At 42.1% G+C, this 12,791-nt stretch overlaps 1 protein-coding gene across 2 annotated transcripts in view; it reads left to right on the forward strand.

The window, feature by feature from the left end:
- Positions 1 to 4,619, forward strand: part of atp13a3 (ATPase 13A3) — a 28,527-nt gene extending 23,908 nt beyond the window's left edge. The window contains exons 33-34 of one of the 2 annotated variants that reach the window (XM_027027378.2): positions 539 to 631; positions 1,386 to 4,619. In XM_027027378.2, coding sequence (XP_026883179.2) covers positions 539 to 631; positions 1,386 to 1,586 — 294 coding nt within the window. In that variant the 3' untranslated portion in view covers positions 1,587 to 4,619. The remainder of the gene's footprint in view (positions 1 to 538; positions 632 to 1,385) is intronic. The other variant, XM_027027379.2, reaches the window with a different exon arrangement.
- The last annotated feature ends 8,172 nt before the right edge of the window (positions 4,620 to 12,791 follow it).

The following is a 12,791-nucleotide window of genomic DNA, read 5'->3' on the forward strand; positions in this document are numbered from 1 at the left end:
AGCCCCCAACACCCCACCCCCTGTCGCAGGTCTCGGCATCGCTGCCAGTGGGCTGGAACCTCCACTGCGATTGACAGCTGCTGTCTATCAGCTTTGTAGTGGTGTCGTGCTGCTCTTAGTGGCTTAGTGAGCTTCCTCCTCTCAAACCCCTTTAGTCAATGAGCCGCTTGCTACCGTCTCGGTCGACGCCCCTGTGTTTCACCCAATCAGAGTGATGGACCAGACCACAACAAACAATCGAATCATTACGCATTATACCACTTAAGTTTCTAATGATCCTATATTTCTCATCACAAATGAACTGTTGCCTGTTTACTGGCTTCTTGATATCCTCTCTCTCTCTCTCGCTCGCTCTCTCCCTCTCCCTCTCCCTCTCCGTGACTAACACGCAACCTGAAATCACTTCCCTCTTAATAGGCATCTTATGTAGTTTGCTACTTGAATGAAACTGCAATTGAGTCTTGACAATTGAGTCTCGTGAGAGTGATGTGATTCGTGGCTGTCTCCGTTCTGTCCGCACCGATGCACTTTTCCTTAGACCTTCGTCCTTGACGTCGTCTTATGGAAGCTTGTGTTCAGCCGAGACAAGCAGGGCAGCTGTGGTCTCCAGCCTGCCACCCCGCCACCACAGGTTGGGAAATCTGACACTTCTGTTCACCATTGTTTTCTCACTCCCTTCAGTCCTTCTCTCTCTCTGTCTCTGTCTCTCGTGTGCACTCTACTCTCTATCTCACTCTGTGTCAATCCATCTCTCTGTGTCTGTCTCTCTAGCACTTGTTTTCTTTGTCTGTGTCGACCTAGTCAATCCATATGTATCTATCTGTCGATGTAGTCAGTCACTCACTCTCTGCTCCCCACACTCTTCTGCTCACTCCATGTGACAATTTTTTTTTTTTAACGTTTTCACTTGTGCATGCGCAAACTTGTTTCTCTGGTCGCTACTTGGGCGCCACCTAGTGGACACTACCTGTAAGTCACGCTGTGGGAGGTTACCACTCTTTCTTTCCTTAGTCTTAATACCCCTGTGTAGTGACTACAATAAACAACCAGCGTATGCATCCCAAAAGCGTTGTCTGTGAACTGACTGTGTGTGTGTGTGTGTGTGCAGTCCTGATCCAGATGTGTTTCTATCCTGAGTCTAAAAATTGCTTGGATGAAGGGTTTATTGTCTCTGTCTTGTTTGGTTTTACTGTGTAGCCCTGGAACCCTTTTTTGAGTCTGGTTGGTTTAGAAATTGCGGTGTATTGTGCAGTGTGTTTCCTTTTTGGGTCACCGTTGGATCTCGGGTTTGAAATATAATTTGAAATGAAAAGAAGCTGAAATTAAATCTTTTCCTCTTTTCCTGTTTTCTTCCTCTTTGTTTTTCCGTGTGTGTGTGTGTGTAGAGAGGAATAGAGTTGTTGGGCTCCAAGCACGTGTCCTGCCTATGCTGTGGACAGAGGAAGGTTCCCAAAGCGCGTTACATGCATCTGGCCCAAGAACTAAGTGTGGACCCCGACTGGCCTCCCAAACCCACAACCATCACCGAAGCCAAACCCCCTCCCCCACCAGAAAACGGCTCCTACCAAATCATGTCCACCTCCTAGCACCTCCTACAACCACTCTTATTTTATACTAGTGTCAACCATTGTAGAGGGGGAAAAATATACTGTCACTATAAAGACATTCTGGTTAGTGGGCGAGAGACACCTTTATAAGGAAACTGAAAAAGATTTAAATCTTTCAAAGATTTCAAAAGTTTGTTTAGTTTGGGGGGGTTTTTGTGCTGCTTCAGTGTTTTCTTGCCACTCTCATTTTTACCAGGTACATTTCCCACTGGTTTCGCCATTTATTCCACGGACCTGGTCTGCGTACAAATATATTCAAGCTAATTTGGCATGGTCGCATAAGGCTGCATGTCAAAGGAGCTCTGCATGGGCCGCCAGCCACACCCTAACCACCCCGGCGTTACAGTTTTTACAGAAAAAACAAACCTGTAAACTTGCAACATCCTTTCTGTCTTATATTTCTTCCCATGGAAGAACAGAACATAGTAACAAAGAAAAGAGTTTGGGTCTGAGTGACGGCCCGTCTGTACTCTGGGTAAAGGGCAGGTGGTCTAAATGAGCAGCACTGATTGGTCCAAAGACGTGTCCCAGGCTCATGTGTGCATATGAACATGTGTCCCGGGCTCACTAGGTGACCTCATGTAGCCTTCAGTTTCCATGAAGCAACAATCCTAAGGCTATAGAACTATTGCAGTGACCTCTGACCTGATCTGACCTCTGCTCCATTGACCATGTTTGGCCGTCTCTTTTAAGAAAAGCTGTTGGCAAATATGTCGTAACCCAAAAAGACGAAAGTCCCTCGTGCTGAGGCAGTGTGGATGTTGGAGAAGGATTTGACTTGTGGCTTAAATGAAAAGTGATTTGAGTTGTATTTGAAATAGATTCCATCAGAAGGAGAAGGTGGATTCAGTTTGAGTGGCGCAGGCTAAATAGCGGCTACCTCAGGCCTGATTCTTATTCTGTGATTTCATATGTGTTCAACCCACCTGCCAACATGCAGCGTTTTATTCAGATCTCCCGTGCATCATGTGTAAATCAGACATGTGAAGTACGACTCTCAAATCCTGTTTGACTTCTGTGTTTCATCGCAGAAGATCCAAAGTCTGTGAAGTTTTTAGTGTTTCCAGAGTAAGTGATGGGCTTAATCTTCAGCACAGAGCAGTCTGGCACAAGGCTTCTCTGCCTGCCATGAAGGCCGACACCCTTTGTTTCTTTCTAGTCTAACAGGCCATGACCTTTTAACTAAAATACCTGAACGTGTTGAATAATAAAGGTGATATTTGAAAGTATGTGGGGGCAAATCTTACACTAATGCAATCTGTTTGGGTTGTTCCTTTTTGACCATTTCTTCAGAGTTGTGTACCAAAATGATCTCTTTTTAAACATGACATCCTTTGCTCTCAATTTGCTCAGCAAATCTTAAAACTAGTTAATGTGAGGGGATTTCACATAAGTACAAATTTGACAGGGACAGAGTTGCATGGACATCATAACGTAAAGGACTTAAAAAATATATATATATTGAATAAGTTGAAGGATCTATATGTATGTGCTGAAAAACCCACTCAATGTCATCAGCAACCATAATTAAACTATTTTAAATTTGACTACTAGAGCTTTGCCTCCCTCATGTCTGAAAGTCATTTATGCTTGCTCAGTCTGCTGTCGAGCCTCACGTCTATTGTGCTTACAGGGCCTTGATGTTGCTTTGGCTCTCTGTGAATAAGGGCTCCTACATGCTTTTTTTTTTTATCTTTTCCTCCCTCTTTCCTCCTTGTTATTATTTGGTACTGTTTCATATTATAAATGATCAGATTCGTCTGTGTACATTTGCGAGCTCCACTGCTCTGATTGTCACAGACCTGTTAGTCGGTGTTCTTGGTGCAGTGTGTGGGGCATTCTCGCAAAACTCGCTCAGTGATGTATTAACGTGATGATGCCCGGGCAAGATGAGTGACTTCACTACAGTATGTGCAGAACCTCCACATGTTCGACTGGTGTCCCATCGTGTCCCACCCTTAAGGAGAGCAGACACATGAGGGATACGATGGGACAACGTGCATGTGCGCGTTGCTATTGGGGTGAGGCAAATGTTTAAATTTTTATTTTTTGTTTTGTTTGTTTTGTTTTTTGCTGTTGCTAAAGTTTTTACATTTGTATTTAAAATAATTATGTCTCCTTGGGGCAGTTTGAAGTGATTAGTTCCGGCACCTTTCAGGCACCTAGGAGGGCTATGGGACTCACCATATTGCCCTATTTTACTATCTTGCACCTTAAAGCGGGGGGGGGAAATCATATCTATTTTGCTCCACCAATGTAGTTAGCTGTAATGCTGACATGCGCAGCTCTCTGACAAAGGTACACATTATCAGAGGTGAATCGCATGCTCTCCCAGCTCGGCCCTTTTCTGACCTGGGCTAGTCAGGCTGAGGTGTTTGAGTAGTAAGAACATACATGAATAGAAGCGCTCGAAGACTTGGTGCTTGTCCTCAGTTTAGTGGCGTTCACCCCCCCCCCCCCCACACCTCCAACCTGTTCTGGGGCACATTTGCAGCCCTAAAACAGCACCTGTGTGGTGTGTCCAGTTTGGAGACAACATTAGGATGCTTTACACTCTGCTTTACGCACCTTCTGTGACTTCTGTCTGTCTGTCTGTTTATACACTTCATTATACATGACCGTTTAAACATACTTAAAAGCTTTGGATTCATTATTATTATTATTATTATTATTACATCTACTACTACTAAGATCAAGTGGTTTAATTTCCTCAGGGAAAATGTTCATATTTGTTATAAATAAAAGATTAATGATGAATAACTGAGTGGTAAATTTATGGGCCAGTATCTTGGGTGTCATCTGTATCTAGCAAGCTTTGCATTTATGATCCATAAAGAGCAAAAATCCACATTCTTTTTTTTTTTTTTTTGATTACCCCTTTTTAAGGAAATTGTAAGTTATGCCTTATCTGTAATTAATTTTCTATTTATTTTTATTTGCATTTATTTGGAGTCGATAATTGTACATTTCTCCTTGATTATTTTTGTTATTAAAATAAGGATTTGCTTTGTCCATTGATGTTCACGTTCTTTCCTGTTGCTTGCTGTGAACATGCAGTGGCCACGATTGGTGTGCTGAATTTCCCTTGGAGCAGTAACCAACTTGATTCAAACTGATAAAGATTCAAAAATGGTAATATTACAGAAAGTATTGTTGAGAGAAATTAAGTGTATTCAAATTAATAGCTTTAATAGAAGATTAATTTAATTAGCTGTTTAGTAACAACAAAATAATTGTGTGTGTGTGTGTGCGTGCGCGCGCGCGCGCGCACTCCCAAGAAGCAGTTTACTATGGATGGATTCAGTTTATATACTCTGCAGCAGTGAGTATGAAGTTGGAGTTTTGTTCTAGTTCATGCAGCCACCTGTAATTCTTCAAAAAGATCTCATATAGAAGAGCTCTGTATCATGCGAGCTTTGCAACCTTTTCCTGGGGTCACTGTACAAACAGCCAGTGACCCCACTTAATTTAACTCATTTGGTGTTTTGTTTTTTTTTTTTGTTTGTTTGTTTTTTTCTTTAATGATCCCATCCAGTCAGGATGTGCTGGGGGAAAAACTACTGTAATGGATTCAATTTCCTGTCAAAGACAGAGAAATATCGCATCTGAAGCACCATGCAGTAAACATGAAAGGCGGTTTTATATGCATGCTGGTCCTTTTTAAATCCCTGTACAGCTCAGTGCCAGTCAAAGGTTGCACAGTGAAGGTATCGCAACAATGGAATGGCACATAGGTGGGCTTTTTCGATTTTGAATCTTTACTCTGATGACCACATGCTCAAGGCTCTCAGCCAGCTTCATGAGGCACTTGTGATGTGGTGAGGAAATTCGCACATCTGCTCAGCACTTGTAGGGTGAGCGACTAAGAATAAATGATCAGATTTAAATTCTTTTAAGACTGCAAAATCACCAGATTTATGTAGCAAAAGCATGGTTTTCTTTGGAAGTTTTTCATTAGGTGTTTTCTTGTCATTCACAGGTAAATGATCTTGCCTTGTTCTTATGTAACCTGACACTATGCCACATAGTAGGTTACCTCATATGTCCTACCTTTCTGGTTAAATTCAGTGGTAAATATTTACTTGGCTGTTATGCGTGATGTTACATTGCTCAAATTAGGATCATTACAACTGAAATGAAAGGAGAGAGCTTCTGATGTTGACCAGTAAACTTACACCCATGATGATCACTGCTATCAGAGAACGACCTCTGGTGTAAATATGGGGGGGTGCAACAGTTTTTTACCCATGCCTCATTCATGTGGGATATGTCCTAGTCTCCTTACCATTATAAGTTTCTTGTTTCTACTAGCACCTCCTTGTGCTTGTTTTTTGTTTTTGTTTTTTTCTGTTTGAGTTGTATTTTAAACAGATCATATGGGAGCTTGATTCAGTTCGAGATCTATTCATTCACAATCACGCAGGTCAGTATGACTTTGTGTTGACCAGAGTGGGGGAGTGATGTGGGAGGGATGGTCTATCTCAGGTTTTGGACGAGAGGAACACGCTGAAGGCAGCGTGGCGCATGCACGGAATCACAACCATCTGCATGCTGCAGATAGAGCAGGTTGCCGCGCTGGAGACCAGGACGGCCCTGCACTTCTTTGACGTCAGGTGACCCGACAGAATCAAACGTGTGAACTGGATTACACAGAAGCCTCTGAAAGGTTCTGTGGGGTTGTTTTCTGCACATTTTAACCCTCTTCGGTACGTTATCAGCACACGGAAAACAAACAAACAAACAAAAACACGTAATACATGCTGAGAGCTATATATTAATGACTGGACCGCACTTGGTTGACAGCTCCTACACCTCCAGCTGCTCCTGCGGCAACGATGAGGACTAAACGTTGCACTCTGCAGGCGTGCGGGTGCAAGCTCATGACAGAAACAACCCAGAAATGCTCTGCTGCCATGAAGGCTGGTCGTGTCTCACAGCATGTCATTTTTATATGACTAGAAAAGATCTAGAGTTGCTTAAAAAGCAACTTGGCATAATTTATAGTAGTTCATGGAATGTTTGTTGATCATTTATGCCAAACCTTTGCAGAACTAAGGAATCTAGCAGTTTTAGAATTTATTACACAAGTAGTATTTATTATTTATAGGTTCACAGGTGTATTTAGAGGTATTTACTCCACCTAGTATTTAACTGCTGTCACGGCTGGCCACCCTCCTGGTGTCCCTGTTTCCATGGTTTCCCTGTCGCGCCTGTTTTTCTTTGCTTCCTGGTGTTCCGTTTCTTGGTTTCTTTTTCACCGCCCCTCGTCTGTTCCTTAATTCCAGTCCTTGTTTTGGTTTTCCCTGTTCATATGTCGCTGTTTTATTTGCCTGCCTTGTTCAGTTTCCCACATTTAGAAAAAACCTCCTGCATCTCCATTCTGCCTCTCGCCTCGTCCCTGCACGTACGTTACAGCTGCCATTTTGAATGAAGGAGCATTGCTGCTTGGGAATAGTTTTGTAAATGGGGTGCGTATTTTAGGTAAATACCTAATAATAGAACTGTAAATTAAATATTCTGCCTTACAGAGTATATTTTGTATAAGAAAATTCTGATTTTATACATTTAACTTTTTTATTCACAGTGTAATAAGTGTAAAATAAACATTCCCTCTCTCATATACGCGCTTTGTTTTGAAAGCTGCCTCAGTCCAGACCCCAGCGTTACACATGCACTTGCTGGGGGTAAATATTTGTGTGTGTGCTAACGTTTGAGTTGAGTGACCCTCACCTTTGGCTGCTCTCAGTCAGCTGCCACTGCTGTTCATGGGTTTGAGTGGGATATACGCAGGTGGTCCATCTGGGATGATAACAGCTGCTGGCTCACCGATGACCAGAGGCGACCACCCAACGTCTCAACAAGAGACGCCTGAGACCATGTGGGTGTAGCCCCTCGAAAATGCACCTTTACTAATACAGACAAGTACACGTCTGGAGTGTGTACAGTTACTAATACAAGCAAGTACAGGTCTGGGGTGTGTACAGTTACTAATACAGACAAGTACACGTCTGGAGTGTGTACAGTTACTAATACAGGCAAGTACACGTCTGGAGTGTGTACAGTTACTAATACAGGCAAGTACACATCTGGAGTGTGTACAGTTACTAATACAGACAAGTACACGTCTGGAGTGTGTACAGTTACTAATACAGGCAAGTACAGGTCGGGTGTGTACAGTTACTAATACAGACAAGTACACATCTGGAGTGTGTACAGTTACTAATACAGACAAGTACACGTCTGGAGTGTGTACAGTTACTAATACAGGCAAGTACAGGTCTGGGGTGTGTACAGTTACTAATACAGGCAAGTACAGGTCTGGGGTGTGTACAGTTACTAATACAGACAAGTACACGTCTGGAGTGTGTACAGTTACTAATACAGACAAGTACACGTCTGGAGTGTGTACAGTTACTAATACAGACAAGTACACGTCTGGAGTGTGTACAGTTACTAATACAGGCAAGTACAGGTCGGGTGTGTACAGTTACTAATACAGACAAGTACACATCTGGAGTGTGTACAGTTACTAATACAGACAAGTACACGTCTGGAGTGTGTACAGTTACTAATACAGGCAAGTACAGGGCTGGGGTGTGTACAGTTACTAATACAGGCAAGTACAGGTCTGGGGTGTGTACAGTTACTAATACAGACAAGTACAGGTCTGGGGTGTGTACAGTTACTAATACAGACAAGTACACATCTGGAGTGTGTACAGTTACTAATACAGACAAGTACACGTCTGGAGTGTGTACAGTTACTAATACAGGCAAGTACACGTCTGGAGTGTGTACAGTTACTAATACAGGCAAGTACAGGTCTGGGGTGTGTACAGTTACTAATACAGACAAGTACACGTCTGGAGTGTGTACAGTTACTAATACAGGCAAGTACACGTCTGGAGTGTGTACAGTTACTAATACAGGCAAGTACAGGTCTGGGGTGTGTACAGTTACTAATACAGACAAGTACACGTCTGGAGTGTGTACAGTTACTAATACAGACAAGTACACATCTGGAGTGTGTACAGTTACTAATACAGACAAGTACAGGTCTGGGGTGTGTACAGTTACTAATACAGACAAGTACAGGTCTGGGGTGTGTACAGTTACTAATACAGGCAAGTACAGGTCTGGGGTGTGTACAGTTACTAATACAGACAAGTACAGGTCTGGGGTGTGTACAGTTACTAATACAGACAAGTACAGGTCTGGGGTGTGTACAGTTACTAATACAGGCAAGTACAGGTCTGGGGTGTGTACAGTTACTAATACAGGCAAGTACAGGTCTGGGGTGTGTACAGTTACTAATACAGACAAGTACACATCTGGAGTGTGTACAGTTACTAATACAGGCAAGTACAGGTCGGGTGTGTACAGTTACTAATACAGACAAGTACACATCTGGAGTGTGTACAGTTACTAATACAGACAAGTACACGTCTGGAGTGTGTACAGTTACTAATACAGGCAAGTACAGGTCTGGGGTGTGTACAGTTACTAATACAGACAAGTACAGGTCTGGGGTGTGTACAGTTACTAATACAGACAAGTACAGGTCTGGGGTGTGTACAGTTACTAATACAGACAAGTACACGTCTGGGGTGTGTACAGTTACTAATACAGGCAAGTACAGGTCTGGGGTGTGTACAGTTACTAATACAGACAAGTACAGGTCTGGGGTGTGTACAGTTACTAATACAGGCAAGTACAGGTCTGGGGTGTGTACAGTTACTAATACAGACAAGTACAGGTCTGGGGTGTGTACAGTTACTAATACAGGCAAGTACACGTCTGGAGTGTGTACAGTTACTAATACAGGCAAGTACACGTCTGGAGTGTGTACAGTTACTAATACAGGCAAGTACACGTCTGGAGTGTGTACAGTTACTAATACAGACAAGTACAGGTCTGGGGTGTGTACAGTTACTAATACAGGCAAGTACAGGTCTGGGGTGTGTACAGTTACTAATACAGGCAAGTACAGGTCTGGGGTGTGTACAGTTACTAATACAGGCAAGTACAGGTCTGGGGTGTACATGTGTAATTCTGCTAGTAGGCTCAGTGCTAGGAATGCTACAGCTATGTTAATGTTCATTAACATGGAGCTTCTCAGTGATATTTTAATTCTGTAGTCTAATATATTCCACCTTTAAAATGCTATAGTGTGGTAATTAATAACTAAGTAATTATTAATTCAATAATTATATTATTTACGTGAAAGACCATAAAGCAAGAAAAGCAGACTGGAAACTGTTTTGCATACACATATATCACAAATAAACATGTCGTAAAACTACCTTATCCAAACAGTTTTATGGTCAATTTACCCTGACTGGGACTAATTTCTGAATAAATTACATATACAAATATGGGAGCTAAGATCAGATCATTTGAGGGGGCTGTGAAGGCATGACAGTGAAGTGCAATGTGTCACGCAAGTTGCACTGAAACAAACACAGGCTTAACGGCCTGGGTTTAACGTGCCAGAGCCAAGGGAGAGAATGTGAGTTCCGGTCCGTCTCCACGTGCTGGGCCTTCTCCGACGGTGCTCGGCGTCTCTCCCAGATCGCTGTCAGCAGTGTTTACCTCCACGCCGTTCAGTCACAGAGCGACCAGTGGGATCACTCGAGCAGCACTGCCGTGTAGCGCCACTGTCTCGCACACCCTGCACCCTGAGGGTGGTCTACTTGTCTGTCTGTCTGCAGTTCCGATGACATGATTTAAACGCAACTCAGCCTCTCATGCGGCGTCTAGAAACCACTGTGTTTTTAGTGTTACGTACTGATGTGTACTAAGGGAGATGAATATGAGGTTAAAATCACAGCACAAACATGTCCGCTTTCGTTTGTATCAGCTGGGTCTTTGTTTCGTGCACTTTGACATCTCACGTTTAGCTCTCTGCAGGCCGTCCAGTGCCGCTGTGAGTTTGGTTAACCTCCAGTTCACAGGTCTACTATCTGTATTGCTTCATAGAGGGAGAATTAGAAACAGATAGTGTTTTAAATAATGTTGTTTTTATATTTTATATCTTATATATAAATAATTTTTTTTATATTTTAAACAAATAAGCAAATAGATAAAAATAAAAACGAGTAAAAAACTGAAAGAAATTGAGTTAGTAAACATACAGAAGGGTTACATAAAATAGTACATTCAAATGCAGAATAACATGAATCATACTGAGATTAGCAGGAGTCACCAAAGAAGGTGGTAATGATGACAACAAAAATAATACTAATAATATTATGTATGATAGCATAATAATACTAACAGCACTTACAATAAAAAAGTACATTCCTTCAAGTCAGTTTTTCCAGTGGGAATATATTAGCGATCTGTGTTAAAAGATGGGGTATCTGAAGAAATCCACAACAATAAAGTCTTTTTTTTTTTTGCCAAATAGGTTATAACCCCAAGAAGGTATTCCTGTTTCTGATTTAGCACAACATCCTATCTGGAATTTAAATGATATAAACTTAGCAACTTGTGACAAATTAAAACTTTTACCTAATAATTTCCCAATAATTGAGTGAATATCATTTCAAAATAACAAAACATGTTATTTTACGTTCTGTCATCAAATGCACAGCAAAGGTCTTCCTCTCACACTGAGTTAATGAACATGAATGAGACAGAACAGAATATATACATGAGATTTTATTCTTAAAACCATCGGCTGTAATGAGAAGCTTCTCCAGGTCAGTCACCTCCCACCAGATTTTAGGTTTTGACGTACTCAAACACCATTAGTCTTTAGTCCTTGGGTTTTTAATGTTCTTTAATTGAAGGAAATCCAGTTTAAGAACAATCGGAGATGCAAAGATGAGAGATTTGAGACTTTTCGAGTACTACCTGACAACCTTCCATACTAAAAATGCAGTCTATATAGCATATTATGTTAATAGTTATTAGTTATATCTACGGAATTCACATATGGGAGCGTTTTCTACACATATGGCTTCCGAAATGAGGACTCAGCGTTAACCCACATGGTTTGTTCTGTCCATGGATCAAGAAATCATTAGTTTAATCTGTGCTGACCAGTAATAAAACTGGTCTCACTGTCATTTTTTCATTGTCTTACTTATACAAGTGTTTACTTGAGGAAATATAAAGTAGAAGCATTTGAAACAAATGATTAAAGCGGGGTAATATATTAATTTTCAAGATAGTAATTTGACCGATTTGATGGTGTGTAATATTACAAATTTGACTGATTTGATGGTGTGTAATACTGAACAATTAATCTTTTTAAAAATCTTCGTCATAGGCGCCAGCCTGTCCCGCAATCCCTCGAACTCATCCACACAGCATGTCTTTTGTCGTTTGTTAGAAGCAACAGAAAAAGAGTTGGACTGGAAACTAGACAAAAAGGAAAAGCAAATGGCAGAGACAAAAAAGGAACCACGACCCACCCCCAGCGCGCGCGCGCGCGCGCACACACACACACACACACACACACACACACACATTTTTTTCTTGGCTTTTAGATTCACTTTTACAGCATTCCGCTAGGGGGCAGCAAATATGCATTGCTGCTGTTCGTGTATTTAAAAAAAACAAACAAACAAAAACAGCAGATGTTGTCACAAAGCAGCTTTACAGATGTCCACTTGCTTGTGTATGTTTGTCCAGAGACAGGGTGGAGCTGCTGGACTGAAGTGCTGGGGTTGGGTGGGACATTTGATCAGAGCCGAGTTCCTGTCCGGAAGAGGTCCGCTTTCCCTGGAGTCTTTATATTAAAGCTACTTGGCACCGTGCTGCTCCTGCTTCCTGTGGTTCTCCCTAATGAGTCCCAATAAACATCGCAGATCAGTCATTAATACTGGACAGGAGTCAACACAGCAAAGTCAAAACATGCAGCTCAAATGTGCCGGCTCGCTGCCAGAGGAGTCTCTCTCCAACCGTGTTCCTCAACTCCCGTTTCAACTGGACAGTTTAATGTTTCTGCTGAAAGTCGTTAAGGAGTCAGAAAAAACAAACTTGTACTGTTGTGTTCATTTGATTTTTGCTGGCATTGTTGTCTCTCCTTGGCAATGATGAGACACTTCTCAGGAAAAGTCCAACCGTGACGTTGGGCCTTGCATCTGCAGGGAGCCCTAGTACTGAACCCGGGGATTGTGACCCAGATTTTTCCTGGTAGGGTGCGAGTGCGAGTGCAGGTCTGTCTTGGATTAGC

Source organism: Electrophorus electricus, chromosome 26 (assembly GCF_013358815.1).
Source record: "Electrophorus electricus isolate fEleEle1 chromosome 26, fEleEle1.pri, whole genome shotgun sequence".
In the NCBI taxonomy this organism is placed as follows: Eukaryota; Metazoa; Chordata; class Actinopteri; order Gymnotiformes; family Gymnotidae; genus Electrophorus; species Electrophorus electricus.